At 40.3% G+C, this 25316-nt stretch overlaps 2 protein-coding genes across 2 annotated transcripts in view; both read left to right on the top strand.

Annotated features, from left to right (window-relative positions):
- Positions 1 to 494: 494 nt before the first annotated feature.
- LOC137775783 (olfactory receptor 10AD1-like) lies at positions 495 to 1451 on the top strand. The gene has a single exon (XM_068561936.1). The coding sequence runs from the start codon at positions 495 to 497 to the stop codon at positions 1449 to 1451; it is 957 nt and encodes a 318-aa protein (XP_068418037.1).
- Positions 1452 to 4431: 2980 nt separating this feature from the next.
- LOC137775782 (olfactory receptor 10AD1-like) overlaps positions 4432 to 25316 on the top strand; it is a 28086-nt gene continuing 7201 nt past the window's right edge. The window contains exon 1 of the mRNA XM_068561935.1: positions 4432 to 4596. Within this exon, the coding sequence (XP_068418036.1) occupies positions 4432 to 4596 (165 nt within the window). The remainder of the gene's footprint in view (positions 4597 to 25316) is intronic.

The following is a 25316-nucleotide window of genomic DNA, read 5'->3' as shown; positions in this document are numbered from 1 at the left end:
ATTTCTACTCTTTGGCTTGAGTCCTACTCATTGAGGTTACACAGAAAAAGTAAATTCTCTCTTCTACATGAAAAACCTATCTACATTTAAAGGGACCTCTCAGAGTTTCCCTAAGTCTTCCCTTTAAAGTTTCCTTTAAAAGTTTGTCACGTGGTTCCTAGATCATTCACCATCTTTTTTGTCTCTGAACATAATCCCTTTGGTGGATAATCATTTAAAATAGAGGTCAGAACAGGATACAGTATTTCAGGTACAGCCTGATTCTCACAAAGAACAATAGAGTCTCCCTTGTTTCATATATGGTTCCATTATTGCTGCCTACAATAGTATTAGATTTTCAGTGCCCACGACACTGCTGACTCGCATAGAGTTTACTGAAATTCCCATCTTTTTCATGCATTTTCCCTTAATCTATTTTTATACAAGTGGGTAAAACCTATACACAACGATCTTATCTGTGCTTTATCTGTCCTCTTTTCTCAAGCAGGCCCCAGATGGTAGACACAAGGAATGAGAGCATAGTGACAGAGTTTATCCTCGTGGGCTTTGAGCAGAGCTCCCCTTCCACTCGGGCATTGCTCTTTGCCCTCTTCCTAGCCCTCTACAGCCTTGCCATGGCCATGAATGGCCTCATCATCTTCATCACCTGGACAGACCCCAGGCTCAACAGCCCTATGTACTTCTTCCTTGGCCACCTGTCCTTCCTGGATGTCTGCTTCATCACCACCACCATCCCACAGATGCTGATCCACCTGATGGTGAAGAACCATATTGTCTCCTTTGTCTCTTGCGTGACCCAGATGTACTTGGTCTTCTGTGTGGGTGTGGCTCAGTGCATCCTCTTGGCTTTCATGGCCTATGACCGTTATGTTGCTATCTGCCACCCACTTAGCTATGCCCAGATCATGAGCCAGCAGGTCTGTGTGAGGCTGGTGAGTACTGCCTGGTTCTTCGGGCTGATCAACGGCATCTTTCTTGAGTATATGTCATTCCGGAATCCCTTCTGCAGAGACAACCACATAGAAAACTTCTTCTGTGAGGCCCCCATAGTGATCACCCTCTCTTGTGGAGACCCCCAGTTTAGTCTGAGAGTCATCTTTGCCGATGCCATCGTGGTGCTGCTCAGCCCCATGGTGCTCATTGTCATCTCTTATGCCCGCATCCTGGCCTCCATCCTGGGCAGATCCTCCTCCTCTGGTTGGAGGAAGACCTGCTCTACTTGTGCCTCCCATCTGACTGTGGTCATTTTTCTCTACACCTCAGCCATGTTCTCTTACATGAACCCCCGCAGCACACACGGTCCTGACAAAGACAAGCCTTTCTCTCTCCTCTACACCATCATCGCCCCCATGTGCAACCCCATCATCTACAGTTTTCGAAATAAAGAAATGAAAGGGGCCGTGGTGAGGGCCCTTGGGAGGAGCAGCCTTTTCCAGGCAGAGTCTGTCTAGTGGGAAGACTCCTGGCGGGGCAGCTACTTCCCCTGACTTCCCCTCCCTCAGCTCACACAGGTAGGAGATTCACTAACTGACAGTCTCCAGGAAAGCATACTCATGGCTTCCTTTCTACTAGTATCAGAAGATACTGGAAGATCCTGTTGATGTCTAATAATGCTCATCTATCTGATTTCACTTCCACTGTAGATTGATACTTTCAAACTTCTCTTAGTTATACATTTTCATGATTGGAGGGGCAAGTGTAATGAAATGGAGAAGTGTATTCCAAAATTTGGGGAAAGGTAGTATGGTCCTCTAGAGAAAGTCAGTGAAGAGGATGACCAGTCCATTCTTCCCAGAGCAGTTCTTTCCAGGGCAAAGTCAATTGGTAGGAGACTTAGGATTGGGAAAGGAGCAGACTGATAGCCATGAGGGAAACAAAGGGATGTGTGGAAGATGGGAAAAAGGCAATGAGTGGGAGAAATATGCCATAAGGTGTGTGACACCATCCCTGTATGGTGGCCTCAAAATTCCCCATGAAATTTGTACCCCCATATAAGAACTGATTAATAGGATTACTTCTCAGAGGTAGCAAGAGGAGGAGCTGTATGCCAAATACATGTGGATTATTGATGGGGAGTAGGAAGGGCAGAAGCAAGAACAAAGTCTGAGGAGAGCACCCACTTCCCCAGGTTGTAAACTGGGGGTGGGAGCTATAGGTCAAAATCTCCTAGGGTCAGGGAAGGTTTGAGTGACATCTGCATTGTACAAGAATATAAAAAGTGCACTTTGACCTATTTGCACATTTATTTGCTTCTACTTGTAAATTTTGTCACCAGCCTGGGTGCAGTTTGTACAGTTTAAATGTATCCTTTTTTTTTTCATGAAGATTCCTTCCTATCTCTTGCTTTACCTATAATATACTATATTTCCTGAGACTCTACTCCCACCTCTACCTTCTTTCTTCTGCACCACTATTCCATTACCAAATGTCTAGAGCAGGGGTTCTAAGTGGGGATGATTTTCCCCCCAGGGGTATTTAGCAATATCTGAAGACATTTTTTGCTTGTCACTACTGGAGAAAGTATGCTGCTGGCATCTAGTAGGTAGAGGCCAAAGATGCTGCTGAACATTCTACAATACACAGGACAGCCCCTAAAATAAAGAATTGTGTGGCCCAAGATGTCAATAACGCCAAGGTTGAGTATTCCCGATCTAGAGATGAGGTATTAAAAGGGCAGAATCATAAAGACGAGAGTTATTGATCTGGGGAGTGAAGAGAGAGGAGGAAACCAAGGAGAATTTAGAACACAGAATTCTATCTGCAAAGTCATTTACTGCTGGACTGTGGGCAGGATTTCTGCTGGCACTGCCATGGCAATAGGCTATGTAAGTACTTGTAATAAAACCTTCCCTAAAACCTCTGTGTTTGTCTCTATTTGAGCTTACCCCTATCCATCCCCCCAAGTTTTTTCAAGTTATAGGAATTTCCTATTCAATCATGCCCTTCTGTCTATCGCTAGTGTGGACTCCTACTTAAATTCTGCCCTTTTCCTCTGTTACTTCCAACCAAACTTCATCCACCCAACATCCATCCTTTCCTTGTTCCCACCAATCTCACATTCTTGCCTAGCTCAGTCTTACCCTTCATCACCTCTGCTTGTTTGCAGTGGGGCTCTTACAAATGCCATTTAGTGCAACCTGTGGAAGCCATGTAACCTCTTATGGAAATACTCCCTAGAATTTCGACACTTTTCTCATCCCCTTTACCAATCTCCTTCTTTTATCAATGCTTATATTTCCCCACCCGTATGCTCCACCCATCCTGAAGGGTCTGCTCTACCTTTCATGTATGCTGGATTTTTTTTTTTTGCCCCTCTAGAACTAAATATACACCTTCTCCCCCTGGTCTGGGTCCTGGTAGAAAAACCTTTGTTGACTGCCTCATTACCTTCATTACCTTCTAGGCTCTGGTTGGGTTCAACTAATAAGAGTGTCTTAGTAGGATAGAGGAAGGCAGGAAGAGAGTGAGTGAGTGTGTTTACTTTCCTGTCTCCTTCCCTGATGTTCCAGAGCCCCTGTCAAGTGGCCTTGTTTTACAGCTCCCTTCCCTGTCCCCGGAAGGTAATACCTGCTCCCCCTCTTGAGAGCCCAGGATGTTTTACCACCCTTCTTTGACTCCCCTTAATCTTGTCCACATCCCCTCATTGGCCCTACTTAAGTATGCCAACTATTTCCTTCCACCACACCAACTGGCTCAGTAATAGGTACCAGGCATCTAGTATAAAAACAAATGGAAATTTTCTCAAAATAGACCATATGTTGGTCTATTTTGGTCTAAAGCAAATCTTAAAACATTTCAAAGATATGGAATCACACAGACCAAGATCACACAGACCACAGACCAAGATCTCTGATCATGTTACCGAAATGCAAGTCCGTGTGCCCGATGCACAGTGAGGCCAAACAATACCAAAACGCCAGAGTTTGGAACAGAGAAAGGTTTATTGCAGGGCCATGAAGGAGATGGGTGGCTCATGCCTTAAAACCCCCAAACTCCCTGAAAGCTTTCAGCAAAGCCCTTTTATAGGAAAGGTGAGGGAGGGGCGTTGTTAGTTGTTGCAAATGTCTTGGTGTCAGATCCTTTGTTCTTGAGGTCAGTCAAAGTCAGGTAATGATGTTCCTGTAAATCTCCACCAAACAAATGTTACTCTCTGTTCTGACAAGAAAGGGGGAGGTCCCAAGGCACAACTTTCACCCTTTGAGGTCCAGGCCTGGCTAAGAGAAGGGGGTCCTTGCGGGGGTGGGCGCGGGGGCGTTACCCTGCCCCAGAGCATTCGTCCAGCACCCAATCTGGGTCCTCCTGCCAGTGCCCAGGCCTGGCTGAAGAGGCAGATCTCAGTTGGTGGCTCCCTCAGGGCCAGGTCATACATCGCTGAGGGAGCCAGGAACCCAGGACCCAACTAGCCCTCACACTCCTCAGGCCACCTGAACGATGTGGCCATTAGGTTGCAGAGGCAGGGATGGGGGAAAGGTTCACTGCCTTCTCAGGGCCTGGGCCCGGCCAGTGGGTGGTCCTGGCAAGGGCTCTGGGGCCCTGCAGGACACACCCTCAGCCTGTTCCCTGGGCCCCCCAGCTCACCCGCCAGCCCAAGGCTGGGTGAGCTGAAGGGCCCCGGGGAGAAGACGGGGATCTGCCTCTTACCTCACTCTCCACCTGACGACAACCACCCCACCAACCGTTGGCTCAGTGCCCCTCTAATGGTCGCTCCTTGACAGTCGCTCGCTTGGGGGAGGGGCCCACTGCAGCGCCTACCAATGGTTAGACCAACGCTGCTCTAACCGTCCCACCCGGTAACCATTGCCTGGTAATGGGGTGAGGGGTAATGGTGCACAGCAATGGCCGAGTGCTAAGTGCTGTGCACTGCAGTGCTCTATTACAGTCATAATGCGGTTCACTTAGAAATCAGTATCAAAAAGATAACTGGAAAGAAACACATATGTTTGGAAATTAAGAAACATAATTCTATTTTACCTGCAAAGCAAAGAATGAATTATAAGTCTAGTCTAACCTGGAAAGAGTATAGGGCTTGGAACTTGTCACTTCCACCCTCATCAGTGAAAAAGAAAAAAAAAAAAAATGAACAAACTGAAAATCAACAACACTTCTTAGATCCATCAGAAAATTGAAGTCACAGGGCAAACCACCACCCCAAAAACTGGAAGACGGGTGAACACAGAGAATCACAGCTTCCTTAGGAACAGAAGCTGCAGCTAGAGCCTGGTCAGAACACTTAAAGGAAAATTGAGTAGGTACCGAAGACTGAGCATGGACTAGCTTCATAGAAAAAAACTCCTGGAGGCTCACCCTTAGGGAAGTCTTCATAGTTCCGTGAGTTTTATCTCCAGCATCCCCACCAGATTCTCATGATAAAGATCAGAAAAAAAAATCCTCTTATACTTCAGCAGTGGGAAAAGAAAATAACCATTCTGAAATAAGCCCAGAGAGCTCTGTTCTCCTTAACAGACTATCTTCATGGAAATCTATCATATGAGAACCTAACCAACCTGGGGAAGGATCCAAGAAAAAGAAAATCTGAGAAGCAATTGTGAAAGTCACAGCCCAAGGACACAGGCTCACTAGAAGACTGAGACCTAATCATAGGACCATAGAATCCCCCCACACCTTACCACCACCTCAGTAGGGCTGGAGGATTTCAAGGATTACAGCTGAAAGACCTGTGACCCTCAGTCCCTATTTAGGAAGGCGTCTCTAAGGAAATGAAAAGACAACAGGGGAGACAAAAACAAGGACAGCAGAGGAAATATTAGCCGCTGACACCACAGCTACAGCAAACATTAAACACCACCTAACACCTAACAAGATCAACATAAACCCCTCACTAAAGGCCTATTTACCTCAGTTCCTTTTACCTGATACCTTGTGTCTGGTTTTTAACAAAAGAGCCAATTATGATAAAAAATAGAAAATTTCACAAACCCCAAAATAGTGATGGATCTACATACAATTTTGTAGGATGTAGCTAGAGCAGCACTTTCTTTTATTAGAAAAAAAAGTTAAAATGTAATAAACTACCAATTTAATCACAGATTAATAGATTACACAGGAAAGCAGGAGAAAATGCATATGATTTGTTCAACCAATCCAAAGCTTGATTAAATTAATAGAGTTAGAAGGGATTGATAATTTGTGACTGACCAAAAATAAACAAACTTAAACTATACTAAGAATGAAAGGAGCACATGATTACAGATGTTGCAGACTGAATTATAAAATTGTCCTCTGCTTCTAATACAGATGGACTAGGTAATTTGGAACAACTATCTCACTAAGAACAATCAAAAGCTGGACACTTATTTAAAAAGATCTTCTTGAAGGCATTAAAGCACTAAAAATTCTGTGAAGACTTTCTGGGCCAAGATACAGGAACATTCAATGTGTGTTTACAGAACTGGTAAAGTGGGAGATATGTCATAAAGAAGATGAAAGAAAGAATGTTACAGCAATAACAATAATTTGAAGAGAAAATAGCCAAGAATTTTCCAAAGTCAAAAAAAAAAAATAAAAAACGACATCAGTCCACAGATCACAGAGGTCCTAAGTACCCCCAAAATATATTATTTATAAAAAGAAAAACACACCTGGTCACACCATTAAAACTTCTGAAAATGAAAGACAAAGAAAAAAGAACAATAGCCACCTAAATAAAAAGAGAGGTTCTTTTCAAAGGAATCACAATTAGACTGAAAGCTCTCTTCTCAACAATGAAAGTCAAGGTATAAAGTTTATCTCATATAAAACTACATCATAGCAGACTAGAGATAGTTGGAAGTCAAAACAAATGCTCCAGATGGTGGGGCAGAGAGCAAACATTCATGCTGTGAACCACCTATGGGGCCATGTGTCAAGGAACCGTGGGCAGCCTCTAGGAGCTGAGAGCAGTACCTGGCTTATGGCTAGTAAGTAGACAGGTACCTCAGTAGTACAACTTCAAAGAAATGGATTTTTCTAATAACCAGTGAGCATGGAAGAGGACCCTGAACCACAGATGAGAATCATAGCCTGGTTGACACCTTGATTTCAGCCTGGTGAGGTCCTGAGCAGAAGACCCAGCTAATCATACCCAGGCTCCTGACCCAAGGAAATTGTAAGGATAATAAGTTTGTTTTACTTTAAGCCACTGAACTTGTGGTAGTTTGTTACACAGCAATAGAAAACTAATACAAGTCTTTAAAATTCTAAGAGAATACTATGGAAAAATTTATGACATTAAATCTGCTAGCTTAGATGAATGGAAAATCACTAGAAAAATATTATTTTCCAAAACTGACAGAGGAAAAAATAGAAAACTTGAACACACCTATAGGCACGAATTTAAATCAGTAGTTAAAATTTTTTCTCTATAAAGAGCCAGACATATGCTTTTAAGGCAAATACTGCCAACAACAACAAAAAATTCTAATTTTAGATGGAGGTATTCCTTGTTTTATTGTGCTTCACAGATACTGCGATTTTTAATTAATTTTTATTGGAGTATAGTTGCTTTACAGTGTTGTGTTAGTTTCAGCTGTACAGCAAAGTGAAACAGTTATACATACACATATATCCACTCTTTTTTTCTTTTTAAAGAAGGCTGTTTTTAATGTAGGAATAAAACAAGCTTATAAGAAAGAAAATATAGCCATCACATTTTATAAGATCCACTTTAAATATTTATCTAATCATACCAGTGTAGCACAAAAAAATTTTTTTAATTAATTAATTTTATTTATTTTTGGCTAGGTTGGGTCTTCGTTGCTGCGTGCGGGCTTTCTCTAGTTGTGGTGAGCAGGGGCTACTCTTCGTTGCAGTGCACAGGCTTCTCATTGCAGTGGCTTTCTCTTGCAGATCACAGGCTCTAGGGTGCCTGGTATCCACTCTTTTTTAGATTCCCTTCCCATCTAGGTCACCACAGAGCACTGAGTAGAGTTTCCTGTACTATACAGTAGGTTCTCATTAGCTATCTATTTTATGTATAGTAGTGTATATATATCAATCCCAATCTCCCAATTGATATTGCGATTTTTATAAATTGAAAGTTTGTGGTAACTCTGCATTGAGCAAGTCTATCTGCACATTTTTTCCAATAGCATTTGCTTACTTTGTGTCTCTGTGTCACATTATGGTAATCCTTGCAATATTTAGTTAGTATTATATTTGTTATGGTGATCTGTGATCAGTGATCTTTGATGTTACTACCATGACTCTCTGAAGACTCGATGATGGTTAGCGTTTTTTAGCAATAAAGTTTATTTAATTGAATATGTACATTGTATTTTAGACATAATGTTATTGCACGCTTAATAGACTACAGAATAGTGTAAACATAACTTTTATATGCACTGGGAAACAAAACATTTGTGTGACTTGCTTTATTGCAATATTCGCTTTATTGTGGTAGTCTGGAATGGAACACGCAATATTATGGAGGTATGCCTGTATACTAGAAAAGATGGAAAGACCTCAAAAAAAAAAAATGAAAATAGAGCTACCAAATGACTCAGCAATTCCACTCTGGGATATATGTCCGAAAGACAAAGAAAACACTAATTCAAAACGATAGATGCATCTCAATGTTTATAGCATCATTATTTACAATAACCAAGATATGAAAGCAACCTAAGTGTCCATCAACAGATGAATGAATAAAGAAGATATGGTATATTTAAAAACAGTAGAATACTACTCAGGCATAAAAAAAATGAAATTTTGCTATTTGCAACAACATGGATGGACTTGAAGGGTATTATGCTAAGCGAAATAAGTTAGGCAGAGAAAAATATATATAGTCTGTGATATCACTTACACGTGGAATCTAAAAAATAAACTAGTGAATATAACAAAAAAAAAGAGGGAAGACCTCAACTTTTTAAATAACTTTGAAACCAAAACTTGACAAAGACAAAATAATCTAATCTCACTCATGAACAGAGTTGCAAAATTCCTAAACAGAATTGTCTCCTACAATGTGTTAAAAAGATAATACCTTATATCATGAACAAAATTGAGTCTGTCCCAGTACATTCAAAGTTTATTTAACATAAGAAAATGAATTAATATAAATCACTACATTAACAGACAAATGAAGAAAGACCACATGATAATCTTAGTAGATGCAGGAAAGGCATCGATTTTACTGAAAATTCACACCTGTTTATAATATTAAAAAAAAAAAAACTCAGCCAACCAGGAATAGATACGTACTTCCTTAAGCTATTAAAGTGATCATATACCAAATCTCTGCAAGCATCATCCTTAATAGTTAAACATTAAAATTACTTTCAGATTATAAACAAACCTAGGGTAACCATTATCCCTACTTTTATTCAAGATTGTATTGACAATCCTAGACAGTACAATAAAGCAAGGGAAGTAGATAAATGGTATAAGAACTAGCAATGAAAAACAAAAACTGTATTTAGGGATGGCGTGATTGTCTTCATAGAAAAACTAAAAGAAGGCAGAGATAATTTATTTAAATTATTAGAATTTAACAAGTTTACTAGATACAAAATCAATATGCAAAGATCAAATTGCATTTCTATATTCCAGCAAACAAAATAGAAAAATAAATTTTAAGACCATTTTAAATAATATCCAAAATGTAAAGTACATGGGAATAACCATAATGAAATAGGGCAATCCTTCATGGAAAGATGCATGTAAATTTATGGACTGTCACTAGGGAAAATCTAAATAAATGGAAATATATAGAGACTTAACACATAACATCGATAGATACACTCTTTGTCCTAATGACTCTTGAAGTTATACCACTTTTGGACTGCTCATTTTTGGTATAATTATTTTTTCACCCACATTTGAATTGCACATCATGTTTGAGTTGGAATTGTGTCAATAAATACTATGGACCAGTTGTGATAAGGAAGTGAGGAGACCAATGAGCTTCCTTCTTAGCATGCCAATGAATGATGTAGAAATAGGTGCTTTAAAAGAGCTTAACAAGTTCACTTTTTTTCAGACGTTTCTGAGTGGATATCTGAAGGATCATCAAAAATCTTTACTGCAGAGGTCAGTTTCCTGAAGCTTAACTTTTGTGCGTTATGCTTAAAAATTGCACTTTCCTCCAAACTCATTTATGTTACAAAAATACCCCAATTGTATTAGATTTCTCCAAGACCCACACTTGGAGATGGTGCTTGAGATATATGTTATAGGGTGAAGCTGGGGGTGAAACCATCCTACACAATTAGAATGAGTCAGGGTACAAGCAGCATAAACTTCAACTTTATAGGAATCCAAGTGTTCCAAAAGTAGTAAGAGGAGCTGCAGAGCAGGGGTCCCCAACACCCGGGCCACAGACCGGTACTGGTCCGTGGCCTGTTAGGAACCAGGCCGCACAGCAGGAGGCGAGCGGCGGGCGAGCGAGCAAAGCTCCATCTGTATTTACAGCAGCTCTACATCACTTGCATTACTCCCTGAGCGCCACCTCCTGTCAACATTATGGTGAGTTGTATAACTATTTCATTATATATTACAATGTAATAATAATAGAAATAAAGTGCACAATAAATGTAATGCGCTTGAGTCATCCCAAAACCATCCCCCACCCCAGTCCATGGAAAAATTGTCTTCCACAAAACCGGTCCCTGGTGCCAAAAATGTTGGAGACCGGTGCTGCAGAGGATTGAAGGAGTGAGAGAAGTTCTTGGAGTTATGCATAATCTAATTCAGTATCAGGCAGGATTTGGGGAGAACAGTGGGTGAATTAAGGGGAAGAAGGTTATTTGAGATTTGAAGAATAGAATTGTGATAATGAAAAGGTAGAGGATGGAGGTTAGGAGGGGAGCATGTTATCAAATATGTGTGCTCCACCAGGGAGCACTTTTGACTGTCTATCACCCTATCGGCAGCATTTAATAAGGTGACTGCTTCATTTGTGTGTTCAGCCAATATTTATTGTTGTGTTGAACATAGTATAATGATATGAAAAAATATTGAATTGGGGGCACAAGGAATGATATCTAAGTCATAAGAAACCCTAACTAGAAAATTAATTCAAAATAAAATTGCAAAATAGGTGGTCAAGAGTTAAAGGGCTCCAAGATTTGAAGCTAAGGACACAGGATAATGACACTTGCCAGGGCCCCTTAAATATCAGCTCGTCTTATAACTGGAACAGAACTTTCCTGGGAAACCCTGAGACCATTCTAGACCTTCCAGGCCACTTACCATGGACATAGTCTCATACCCTTGTGAGACCAGGGGTCCAGTTAAAATGGTAAGACTTCAAGATGAGATAGTTGGCCTTATTACGCTTGGCTCCCAACAGTAACCAGGTAGAAACTCATGCCTGCCTGAGTGTGTGTGTGTGTGCGCAAGGAGCCCATACTTCCTACCCTATAAATGAGCAGCTGGTTTGCAGCAGAACTCACTGCACCCTCACTCTATGCCTATTGATCCCTCCTCTGGGCCTGAGATCAGCACAGCCAATGTCATCAGCAGGGTGTGCCGAAGTCAATGCAGAAGGTCAGTAAATGTGTTCACTTCTCCAGTGAAAGCTGACCCTGACTCTGTTGGCATCCATCAGAGATAAACATCCCTGGGTTCCTCAGTGACCACCTGTGTTTAGATCACACCAGGACTCTGCACACAGTGGCCATGGAGGAGATGTCACAGATCTTGACTCCATTAACCTCCACCTTGCTCCTTTCTCCCTCTCTAGACACCTAACTGTCTCTGCTTTTCCAACTCTCTCCAGCTAGTCTGTTCTCTAGATCTCCCCTTCAAGTTTCCATCAGGCTCTCAGAGACTGCCCACCGGCCCTCCCAGCTCTGGCTGAGGGGCAGATGGCTTGGGTGTGTCTGACTGGGCCCTTCTGGTTAACAGTTCCCTTTTCTCCACACCCTCTCCAGCATTTATTGTTTGTAGATTTTTTGTTGATGACCATTCTGACTGGTGTGAGATGATATCTCATTGTAGTTTTGATTTGCATTTCTCTAATGATTAATGATTTTGAGCTTTCTTTCATGCTCATGACAGTGACAAAGGCCTGTCACCCATTGCTGCAGAGAAGGAGACAATCCTATCTCTAGGAGTACTTTTTTTCATTTCTTTCTTTTTCAACCTTCCTCTTCATGTTTGTGCATGTTGGCATTTTCTAGTTATCTAACATTTTTCTTTCTTATTCCCTGGAGAAAAGGAAGCTTAGAAGTGACTCTAGGATGATTCTCTTTCAGAGGTTGTGATACAGAGCTGAGGTCCATATTTTTTGCAGTGTTTTGAGGAGCAAGATTAAGAGAAAGTGGGACTTTAATATCAGGGGGAAAACCTGTGTTAAATGGAAAGACCCTCCTGACAGGGAGAAGCAGAAACCATTAAGACGGATTATAAACTGTGAATGAGATCTTCTCCTCTCTCCAGGTTTCTGCAGGGCCAGTTTGGCTTCCAGCTGGGACACTGGCCAAGTCTTTACAGTATTTCTTTCACAAGTGAAGTGAAACCACAGGGAGAGGGAGAGAAAACAGAAATCACAACTAATGTTTATTTATTGTCCAATCTGTACCAGCACTAATTATATCTTATTTTAATTAATCCTCATTTTATAGTAGAAAAAACTTGAGAATCAGCTAGCAAACTCCACATTATAGTAAGTGACAACGTCAAGGCTGAATTTCAGGTACGCCTGCCTCCAAAGTCCCTGTACTTTACCCCGTGCTTCACTGCCTCCTTATAAAGTGATGAGATCAGGTTTTTGTGTGTGTGTGTGTGTGTGTGTGTGTGTGTGTGTGTGTGTGTACCACATCTTGTCCATCCATTTATCTATTGATGGGCACTTAGGCTGCTTCCATATATTGGCTATTGTAGATAATACTGCAATGAACATAGGGGTTCATATATCTTTTCTAATTAGTGTTTTTATTTTCTTTGCATAAATACCCAGGAGTGGAATTGCTGGGTTGTATGGTAGTTCCATTTTCAGTTTTTTGAAGAACCTCCATACTGTTTTCCATAGTGGCTGTTCCAATTTACATTCCCACCAACAGTGTGTGAGGGTTCCCTTTTCTCCACATCTTCACCAGCATTTGTTATTTGTTCTCTTTTTGATAATTGCCATTCTGACAGGTATAAGGGTGATATCTCATTGTGGATTTGATTTTCTTTTCCCTGATGATTAGTGATGTTGAGGATCTTTTCATGTGCCTGTTGGCCAGCTGTATGTCTTCTTTGGAAAAATGTCTGTTCAGATTTTCTGCCCATTTTTTAATTGTCCCCAGATTTTTTTTTAACATCTGTATTGGAGTATAATTGCTTCACAATGGTGTGTTAGTCTCTGCTTTATAACAAAGTGAATCAGTTATACATATACATATGTCCCCATATCTCTTCCCTCTTGCATCTCCCTCCCTCCCACCCTCCCTATCCCACCCCTCTAGGTGGTCACAAAGCACCGAGCTGATCTCCCTGTGCTATGCGGCTGCTTCCCATTAGCTATCTATTTTACCTTTGGTAGTGTATATATGTCCATGCCACTCTCTCACTTTGTTCCAGCTTACCCTTCCCCCTCCCTGTATCCTCAAGTCCATTCTCTAGTAGGTCTGTGTCTTTATTCCCATCTTGCCCCTAGGTTCTTCAGAACTTTTTTTTTTTTTATTCCATATATGTGTGTCAGCATACGGTATTTGTTTTTCTCTTTCTGACTTACTTCACTCTGTATGACAGTCTCTAGGTCCATCCACCTCACTACAAATAACTCAGTTTCGTTTCTTTTTAGGGCTGAGTAGTATTCCATTGTATATATGTGCCACATCTTCTTTATCCATTCATCTGTCGATGGACCCTTAGGTTGCTTCCATGTCCTGGCTATTGTAATTAGAGCTGCAATGAACATTTTGGTACATGACTCTTTTTGAATTATGGTTTTCTCAGGGTATATGCCCAGTAGTGGGATTGCTGGATCATATGGTAGCTCTATTTTTAGCTTGTTAAGGAACCTCCATACTGTTCTCCATAGTGGTGGTATCAATTTACATTCCCACCAACAGTGCAAGAGGGTTCCCTTTTCTCCACACCCTCTCCAGCATTTATTGTTTGTAGATTTTTTGTTGATGGCAATTCTGACTGGTGTGAGATGATATCTCATTGTAGTTTTGATTTGCATTTCTCTAATGATTAATGATGTTGAGCATTCTTTCATGTGTTTCTTGGCAATCCGTATATCTTCTTAGGAGAAATGTCTATTTAGGACTTTTACCAATTTTTGGATTGGGTTGTTTGTTTTTTTGATATTGAGCTGCATGAACTGCTTGTAAATTTTGGAGATTAATCCTTTGTCCGTTGATTCGTTTGCAAATATTTTCTCCCATCTGAGGGTGGTCTTTTCGTCTTGTTTATGGTTTCCTTTGCTGTGCAAAAGCTTTTAAGTTTCATTAGGTCCCATTTGTATATTTTTGTTTTTAGTTCCATTTCTCTAGGAGGTGGTTCAAAAAGGATCTTGCTGTGATTTATGTCATAGAGTGTTCTGCCTATGTTTTCCTCTAAGAGTTTGAGAGTGTCTGACCTTACATTTAGGTCTTTAATCCATTTTGAGTTTATTTTTGTATATGGTGTTAGGGAGTGTTCTAATTTCATTCTTTTACATGTAGCTGTCCAGTTTTCCCAGCACCACTTATTGGAGATGCTGTCTTTTCTCCACTGTATATTCTTGCCTCCTTTATCAAAGATAAGGTGACCATACGTGCGTGGGTTTATCTCTGGGCTTTCTATCCTGTTCCATTGATCTATATTTCTGTTTTTGTGCCAGTACCATACTGTCTTGATTACTGTAGCTTTGTAGTATAGTCTGAAGGTAAGGAGCCTGATTCCTCCAGCTCTGTTTTTCGTTCTCAAGATTGCTTTGGCTATTTGGGGTCTTTTGTGTTTCCATACAAATTGTGAAATTTTTTGTTCTAGTTCTGTAAGAAATGCCAGTGGTAGTTTGATAGGGATTGCATTGAATCTGTAGATTGCTTTGGGTAGTATAGTCATTTTCACAATGTTGATTCTTCCAATCCAAGAACATGGTATATCTCTCCACCTATTTGTATCATCTTTAATTTCTTTCATCAGTGTCCTATAATTTTCTGCGTACAGGTCTTTTGTCTCCTTAGGTAGGTTTATTCCTAGATATTTTATTCTTTTTGTTGCAGTGGTAAATGGGAGTGTTTTCTTAATTTCACTTTCAGATTTTTCATCATTAGTGTATAGGAATGCAAGAGATTTCTGTGCATTAATTTTGTATCCTGCTATTTTACCAAATTCATTGATTAGCTCTAGTAGTTTTCTGGTAGCATCTTTAGGATTCTCTATGTATAGTATCATGTCATCTGCAAACAGTGACAGCTTTACTTCTTTTTTTCTGATTTGGATTCCTTTTATTTCTTTTTCTTCTCTGATTGCTGTGGCTAAAACTTCCAAAACTATGTTGATTAATAGTGGTGAGAGTGGGCAACCTTGTCTTGTTCCTGATCTTAGTGGAAATGGTTTCAGTGTTTCACCATTGAGGATGATGTTGGCTGTGGGTTTGTCATATATGGCCTTTATTATGTTGAGGAAAGTTCCCTCTATGCCTACTTTCTGCAGGGCTTTTATCATAAATGGGTGTTGAATTTTGTCGAAAGCTTTCTCTGCATCTACTGAGATGATCATATGGTTTTTCTCCTTCAATCTGTTAATATGGTGTATCACGTTGATTGATTTGCATATATTGAAGAATCCTTGCATTCCTGGAATAAACCCCACTTGATCATGGTGTATGATCCTTTTAATGTGCTGTTGGATTCTTTTTGCTAGTATTTTGTTGAGGATTTTTGCATCTATGTTCATCAGTGATATTGGCCTGTAGTTTTCTTTCTTTGTGACATTTTTGTCTGGTTTTGGTATAAGGGTGATGGTGACCTCGTAGAATGAGTTTGGGAGTGTTCCCCCCTCTGCTATATTTTGGAAGAGTTTGAGAAGGATAGGTGTTACCTCTTCTCTAAATGTTTGACAGAATTTGCCTGTGAAGCCATCTGGTCCTGGGCTTTTGTTTGTTAGAAGATTTTTAATCACAGTTTCTATTTCAGTGCTTGTGATTGGTCTGTTCATATTTTCTATTTCTTCCTGGTTCAGTCTCGGAAGGTTGTGCATTTCTAAGAATTTGTCCGTTTCTTCCAGGTTGTCCATTTTATTGGCATATAGTTGCTTGTAGTAATCTCTCATGATCCTTTGTATTTCTGCAGTGTCCGTTGTTGCTTCTCCTTTTTCATTGCTAATTCTATTGGTCTGAGTCCTCTCCCTTTTTTTCTTGATGAGTCTGGCTAATGGTTTATCAATTTCATTTATCTTCTCAAAGAACCAGCTTTTAGTTTTATTGATCTTTGCTATTGTTTCCTTCATTTCTTTTTCATTTATTTCTGATCTGATCTGTATGATTTCCTTCCTTCTGCTAACTTTGGGATTTTTTTGTTCTTCTTTCTCTAATTGCTTTAGGTGTAAGGTTAGGTTGTTTATTTGAGATGTTTCTTGTTTCTTGAGGTAGGATTGTATTGCTATAAACTTCCCTCTTAGAACTACTTTTGCTGCATCCCATAGGTTTTGGGTCATTGTGTTTTCATTGTCATTTGTTTCTAGGTGTTTTTTGATTTCCTCTTTGATTTCTTCATTGATCTCTTGGTTATTTAGTAGTGTATTGTTTAGCCTCCATGTGTTTGTATTTTTTACAGATTTTTTCCTGTAATTGATATCTAGTCTCATAGCATTGTGGTCGGAAAAGATACTTGATACGATTTCAATTTTCTTAAATTTACCAAGGCTTGATTTGTGACCCAAGATATGCTGTATCCTGGAGAATGTTCCATGAGCACTTGAGAAGAATGTGTATTCTGTTGTTTTTGGATGGAATGTCCTATAAATATCAATTAAGTCTATCTTGTTTAATGTATTATTTAAAGCTTGTGTTTCCTTATTTATTTTCATTTTGGATGATCTGTCGATTGGTGAAAGTGGGGTGTTAAAGTCCCCTACTATGGTTGTGTTACTGTCGATTTCCCCTTTTATGGCTGTTAGTATTTGCCTTGTGTATTGAGGTGCTCCTATGTTGGGGGCATAAATATTTACAATTGTTATATCTTCTTCTTGGATTGATCCCTTGATCATTATGTAATGTCCTTCTTTGTCTCTTGTAACAATCTTTGTTTTAAAGTCTATTTTGTCTGATATAAGAATTGCTACTCCAGCTTTCTTTTGATTTCAATTTGCATGGAATATCTTTTTCCATCCCCTCACTTTCAGTCTGTATGTGTCCCTAGGTCTGAAGTGGGTCTCTTGTAGACAGCATATATATGGGTCTTGTTTTTTTTTTTTGTTTGTTTTTTTTAACATCTTTATTGAAGTATAATTGCTTTACAATGGTGTGTTAGTTTCTGCTTTAAAACAAAGTGAATCAGTTATACATGTATATATGTTCCCATATCTCTTCCCTCTTGCATCTCCCTCCCTCCCACCCTCCCTATCCCACCCCTCTAGGTGGTCACAAAGCACCGAGCTGATCTCCCTGTGCTATGTGGCTGCTTCCCACTAGCTATCTATTTTACATTTGGTAGTGTATATATGTCCATGACACTCTCTCACCCTGTCACATCTTACCCCTCCCCCTCCCCATATCCTCAAATCCATTCTTTAGTAGGTCTGTGTCTTTATTCCCATCTTGCCACTAGGTTCTTCATGACCTTTTTTTTTTTTTCCTTAGATTCCATATATATGTGTTAGCATACTGTATTTGTTTTTCTCTTTCTGACTTACTTCACTCTGTATGACAGACTCTAACTCCATCCACCTCATTACAAATACCTCCATTTCATTTCTTTTTATGGCTGAGTAATATTCCATTGTACATATGTGCCACATCTTCTTTATCCATTCATCCGATGATGGACACTTTGGTTGCTTCCATGTCCTGGCTATTGTAAATAGAGCTGCAATGAACATTTTGGTACATGACGCTTTTTGAAGGGGTCTTGTTTTTGTATCCATTCAACCAGTCTATATCTTTTTGTTGAAGCATTTAATCCATTTACATTTAAGGTAATTATCAATATGTACATTCCTATTACCATTTCCTTAATTGTTTTGGGTTTGTTATTGTAGGTCTTTTCCTTCTCTTGTGTTTCCTGCCTAGAGAAATTCCTTTAGCGTTTGTTGTAAAGCTGGTTTGGTGGTGCTGAATTCTCTTAGCTTTTGCTTGTCTGTAAAGATTTTTTTTTTTTGAGAGGTAGAAATGGAACTTTTATTTATTTATTTATTTTTTAAACATCTTTATTGGAGTATAATTACTTTACAATGGTGTGTTAGTTTCTGCTTTATAACAAAGTGAATCAGTTATACGTATACATATGTTCCCATATCTCTTCCCTCTTGTGTCTCCCTCCCTCCCATCCTCCCTATCCCACCCCTCAAAGTGCTCACAAAGCACCGAGCTGATCTCCCTGTGCTATGTGGCTGCTTCCCACTAGCTATCTATTTTATGTTTGGTAGTGTATATATGTCCATGCCACTCTCTCACGTTGTCCAGCTTACCCTTCCCCCTCCCCATATCCTCAAGTCCATTCTCTAGTAGGTCTGTGTCTTTATTCCCGTCTTGCCCCTGGGTTCTTCATGACTTTTTTTTCTTTCTTAGATTCCATATATATGTGTTGGCATACGGTATTTGTTTTTCTCTTTCTGACTTACTTCACTCTGTATGACAGTCTCTAGGTCCATTCCCTTGTGTGTTATTTGTTGTTTTTCCCTTGCTGCTTTTAATATTTTTTCTTTGTATTTAATTTTTGATAGTTTGAATAATATGTGTCTTGGAGTGTTTCTCCTTGGATTTATCTTCTATGGCACTCTCTGTGCTTCCTGGACTTGATTAACTATTTCCTTTCCCATATTAGGGAAGTTTTCGACTATAATCTCTTCAAATTTTTTCTCAGTCCCTTTCTTTTTCTCTTCTTCTTCTGGGACCCCTATAATTCGAATGTTGGTGGGTTTAATGTTGTCCCAGAGTTCTCTGAGACTGTCCTCAATTCTTTTCATTCTTTTTTCTTTATTCTGCTCTGCAGTAGTTATTTCCACTATTTTACATTCCAGGTCACTTATCCGTTCTTCTGCCTCAGTTATTCTGCTATTGATCCCTTCTAGAGAATTTTTTATTTCATTTATTGTGTTGCTCATCACTGTTTGTTTGCTCTTTAGTTCTTCTAGGTCCTTGTTAAACGTTTCTTGTATTTTCTCCATTCTATTTCCTAGGTTTTGGATCATCTTTACTATCATTATTCTGAATTCTTTTTCAGGTAGACTGCCTATTTCCTCTTCATTTGTTAGGTCTGGTGGGTTTTTGCCTTGCTCCCTCATCTGCTGTGTGTTTCTCTGTCTTATTTTGTTTAACTTACTGTTTTGGAGGTCTCCTTTTCGCAGGCTGCATGTTGGTAGTTCCTGTTGTTTTTGGTGTCTGTCCCCAGTGGCTAAGGTTGGTTCAATGGGCTGTGTATGCTTCCTAGTGGAGGGGACTAGTTCCTGTGTTCTGGTGGATGAGGCTGGATCTTGTCTTTCTGGTGTGCAGGTCCACGTGTGGTGGTGTGTTTTGGGGTGTCTGTGGCCTTATTATGATTTTAGGCAGCCTCTCTGCTAATGGATGGGGTTGTGTTTCCTTTCTTGCCAGTTGTTTGGCATAGGGTGTCCAGCACTGTAACTTGCTTGTCGTTGAGTGGAGCTGGGTCTTGGTGTTGAGATGGAGATCTCTGGGAGATTTTTGTTGTTTGATATTACATGGAGCTGGGAGGTCTCTTGTGGACCAGTGTCCTGAACTTGGCTCTCCCACCTCAGAGACACAACCCTGATGTCTGGCTGGAACACCAAGAGCCTGTCATCCACACGGCTCAGAATAAAAGGGAGAAAAAAAAGAAAGAAAGAAAGAAGAAGATAAAATAAAATAAAGTAAAATAAAATAAAATAAAGTTTTTAAAATAAAAACTAATTATTAAAAAAAATTGTTTTAAGTAATAAAAAAAAAAGAAAGAAGAGAGCAACCAAACCAAAAAACAAATCCACCAATAATAAGTGCTAAAAACTATACTAAAAAAAAAAAAGGACAGACAGAACCCCAGGACAAATGGTAAAAACAAAGCTATACAGACAAAATCACACACAGAAGCATACACATACACACTCACAAAAAGAGAAAAAGGGGGAAATATATGTATATCGTTGTTGCCAAAGTCCACCTCCTCAATTTGGGATGATTCGTTGTCTATTCAGGTATTCCACAGATGCAGGGTACATCAAGTTGATTGTGGAGATTTAATCCGCTGCTCCTGAGGCTGCTGGGAGAGATTTCCCTTTCTCTTCTTTGTTCGCACAGCTCCTGAGGTTCAGCTTTGGATTTGGCCCCACCTCTGCATGTAGGTCACCTGAGGGTGTCTGTTCTTCGCTCAGACAGGATGCGGTTAAAGGAGAAGCTGATTCGGGGGCTCTGGCTCACTCAGGCTGGGGGGCGGGAGGGGTACAGAGTGCGGGGCGAGCCTGTGGCGGCAGAGGCCAGTGTGACGTTGCACCAGCCTGAGGCGTGCCGTGCGTTCTCCTGGGGAAGTTGTCCCTGGATCACGGGACCCTGGCAGTGGTGGCTGCACAGGCTCCCAGGAGGGGCGGTGTGGGTAGTGACCTGTGCTCGCACACAGGCTTCTTGGTAGCTGCAGCAGCAACCTTAGCGTCTCATGCCCGTCTCTGGGGTCCGCACTGATAGCCGCGGCTTGCGCCCATCTCTGGAGCTCCTTTAAGCAGTGCTCTTAATCCCCTCTCCTCACGCATCAGGAAACAAAGAGGCAAGAAAAAGTCTCTTGCCTCTTAGGCAGGTCCAGACTTTTTCCCAGACTCCCTCCCGGCTAGCTGTGGCGCACTAGTCCCCTTCAGGCTGTGTTCACGCAGCCAACCCCAGTCCTCTCCCTGGGATCCCACCGAAGACCGAGCCTCAGCTCCCAGCCCCCGCCCGCCGTGGCGGGTGAGCAGACAAGCCTCTCAGGCTGGTGAGTGCAGGTCGGCACCCATCGTCTGTGCAGGAATCTCTCTCCTTTGCCCTCCGCACCCCTGTTGCTGTGCTCTTCTCCGTGGCTCCGAAGCTCCCCCCTTTGCCACCCGCAGTCTAGCGAAAGGGCTTCATAGTGTGTGGAAACCTTTCCTCCTTCACAGCTCCCTCCCACTGGTGCAGGTCCCATCCCTATTCTTTTGTCTCTTTTTTTTCTTTTTTCTTTTGCCCTCCCAGGTACGTGGGGAGTTTCTTGCCTTTTGGAAGGTCTGAGGTCTTCTGCCAGTGGTCAGTAGGTGTTCTGTAGGAGTTGTTCCACATGTAGATGTATTTCTGATGTATTTGTGGGGAGGAAGGTGATCTCCTTGCCTTACTCTTCCGCCATCTTGAAGCTCCCCCAAAATCATGTTTTTTAATCTCTAAATATATCTGTTCACCTCTCAAAATCATTTATTTCTTAGTCTAAGAATCTTTCTGAGTTTCAGCTTTTTTCTCTTCTATTGTGTTGGTACACATCTCACTCTCTCCCTCTCCGTTTCCTTCTCCCTCTCTCTCATTATCCCTCACTTTTTCTCTCTCTTTATTCCCTTCTTGAAGCTAATTAGAGTCATTGCAAATTTTTTTTCACACACTTTAAGTACCAAAATAGCTGAGATTAACCAATGACATGGAATAGCTGAAGTTATCCAATCCACTGATGTTCAATAATTCTCCTTGATTACTAAGTTCTCCTCCTTGATTTATTTGGTTGTGCTGGGTCTTAGTTGCAGCAAGCAGGCTCCTTAGTTTCAGCTTGAGGGCTCCTTAATTGCGGCTTGCCAGCTCCTTAGTTGCAGCACGTGGGCTCCTTAGTTGCGGCAGGTGGGCTCCTTAGTTGTGGCTCATGGGCTCCTTAGTTGTGGCACATGAACCCCTAGTTGTGGCATGCACGTGGGATCCAGCTCCCTGACCAGGAATCGAACCCGGGCCCCCTGCATTGGGAGCATGGAGTCTTAACCACTGCACCACCAGGGAAGTCCCTCCTCCCAGATTTCTTATTAATACATCTTTGGACTTATACACAGGCTCTGAATATTCAGAGGAACATCATTATGGATACTTCTGTGTATCATTTCCTGTCTCTTTTCCTTGGTTATCTAGTTGTTTTACTCTTTGTTTAAGTCTCCATATTGAAGGTGACTGTGAGAAGGGAGAGGAGCAACAGATCTAGTCTGGTTTCATTACAGCTTCTACTGGAATAGTGAATTCACTTTAGGGGTCAGCTGGAGAATGAACAGGGATGATGGAAGGAGATCAAGTTTCAAGAGATGGAAGGAGGTACAATATGGAGTTAAAACCTCAGGTATAAAATGAAATTGAGGTTATTTTCAGTATTTCCATTATTTATGGTATCTCCCATTAGTGCAGATCTACATGAATGGTCTTCTGGGAGAATTTGTGACCTACATGGACCTTTGGACATCACAGGGATCTGGTCATCACAGGCATCTGAAATGCCCAGCTGTGGTGCATTTATAACACTTAGTCCTGGCCAGGCCATCATCAGGGCGTTCAGGTACTTCAGAGATCCTGTTTCAGAAAGAAATAGAGAAACTGAAGTGGATCCAGTAGCAAGGAGGAGGATGAAGCAAAAAGAAGGCAGAAGACTGAGAGAGACGAGAGAATTTAGAAGATTTCTACAATTTAACTCAATTGGATTAATCTCTGTTGCAAGCCGATTATTAGCAAGACACTATGAGGAGCAAAAAGAGTATTGTCCATCTTGCTTAAGAAAAGGGAAATGGGAATAAAGTTAATATAGAAAAGAGAGGAAACAGGTAGGCCTATAGAAATACTTCTAAGTAAATTCGTAAGACATTGGGATAGCTTGCTAAGTTGTAACAGAGTTACCAGCAGAGGCCTCCAGGGACTCACACTAACAATTAGTTGTCCTTCCTTAAAAGTCATTTACATCTGTCCTCAAAATATCTTTCCATCCATGGATCCATATGATTTTGTCTACACAACTTTGTTAAGTAATACGTGGCAAAATTTTATTTCCTATTATCTCCCAATATGATTCCTAAATTCCTCAAAGTTCATGTAGATGTGTTAGTGAAAATCATTGAGTTCCAAAGTTACATGTCACATTTTAAAACCTTTAAAAATGCCATAATTCCAGGGCATTCTGAATAATATGTGAAATCAGCAGGGAAAACAATTATTCTTTTCCGACCATTTAAGGATTTGGTAAGAGCCTGGCCTGTCTTTATAATGATGGGGTTAGTGCAATAGGATGCAGGGTCAGAGAGGCCTGGAGAACAAGGGATCTGGTCTCACAAGGTCTTTCTAATTTCTCTCTTTTTTGCTCCTAGTGAAAGGACCCACTGTAGTTTCCTCTCTTTCTGACATTCCTGCTGTGCGACAACTATTTGGTTCTCTTCCTGTGCACTTACCAAAATCTTCCAAACAGCCCTGCAATTGTGCATTCTCTCTGATCTCTGGTTGTGGACGACTGGGATCTCACTAACAAGGATCTCTGTAGATCCTGGTTGCCCTTCTATTTTAACAGGGCTAATTCAGGGCTCATCCCTCATTGATTTCTGGGGCTTATCATCATGTCTGCATTTTTAAATGATGAATGGCCCTATATTACATTTTTAAATCTGATTTCTAAATTCTCTTAGTTTTCCTATTTAGTAAAAAGTTATGTTCTCTCACTCTTAGTTAACAAAGAGAAATTGATTAGCCACTTTAGGGTGAACTATACATTCTCTGAGCTGGAATCAGATGGGTGGATGCCTTTGCCTTCTTCCTGCAGGTTGCCTGTTGATCTACTCCTATTTGATTAGGAGAATTTTCAGAGTTGGAAGAGGGAATACAAGCCTTATAAGTACTAAGAGCAGGCTTTTAGTTCCCAGCCTTGAGAAGCAAGGGCAATCTTCACTCAATCCTCAAATAAGCCCCAATTAGTTTACACTTTTTATTGTATGTATTTGATTTCAAAATTATTGCATATTGGCCATTATGGAATTTGGTACCTATAATCTATTCACACATTGTCAAATTGGGAGCAGGAATTTCTATCTTCTCTAATAAAGATTGAAGAGAAACTGCTTTATATCCACTAACAATTCAATTTACTAAAAGAACATCTTTTTATGGCTACTTTCTGCCTCTTAAAGTCTTTTCAAAATTTAGATGTAATTTCAGTTTTATACCTAATTTGAAACATTTTGGGCTTAACTCAGGTTCTCACTTGGAGTGATCATTTTTTCTTTTACAAAGATGCCTTTTTCCAGGAACAGCCTTTTTTAATCTGTCAGTCATTAGCAAATATTTTTTTTGCATCTGATATTTTTTCTTCTTGTGCACATTTTTTCCTGAGTATTTTATTATTTCATTATTTTTCAGATCTCCCAATATTTTATTGAAGCCCTATTAGAGCTCTTAACCATATCATATTATATTTAATTTGTAAAACATCCCTGCCCTCAACTGTACTGCATGCTCTGCCAGAACTTAACAGTATTTGAGAAACGCATTTTTAATATGCAGATTCAGTTTTTAAAAGGCTTTAGGAATTTGAGGATTACAGACATTTAAAAACATGAATGTCCTAATTAATATTTTTCACTTAATCAGTGACCTACAAAAGGGAACAGTAGATTAAAATTTGTTGAGCACTTTTCCTATTGTAGATATTGTTCTGTGTGGTTTACATGTATATTTTTATATAAATATATCTTTTGATTGAGTGAATAATTTCCTCCTAATCTTCACAACAACTACACAGACAAATATAGTTTTCTTCATTTTACAGATGACAAAACAGGTTTGTAGGAGTTGATTTTTAAGGTTTTGTCATGGACAACATTAAATAATGTAGAAAATTGGAGCTCAGATGGTCATTTACTCCACTATTCCTTCAACATACATATTCAATATATTGAACAACTACTATGTCTTAGGCAGTGTGCCAGGAGATAGGGATGTAAAATCTCTACAGTTAAGGAGCTCAGGAACAAGTGCAAGTTCAAATAGACTGACATGGGAAGAGTTACTGAAGATTTCACTATGGTTGCAAGACTTGAGATTGGTCTTGTAGAAGCAAGAGTTTGTGAAATGGAGAAAATATATAAAGACTGAATTCCAGAAAGAAGACTAGCTGGGACTTGGAGGCTTAGGAAACTACAGTGTATTTGGGAAACAAAAGTTGTAGCTGGGGTATAGGGTGTCTGTGGGAGAGTAGGGGAAGATAAAGAGTATTTATCAGCACTTAATAGCAATATAATACAGAGGT

Source organism: Eschrichtius robustus, chromosome 13 (genome assembly GCF_028021215.1).
Source record: "Eschrichtius robustus isolate mEscRob2 chromosome 13, mEscRob2.pri, whole genome shotgun sequence".
Lineage (NCBI taxonomy): Eukaryota > Metazoa > Chordata > Mammalia > Artiodactyla > Eschrichtiidae > Eschrichtius > Eschrichtius robustus.
Note: the sequence above shows the minus strand (reverse complement) of the source record. Positions and strands in the feature narration are given on the sequence as shown.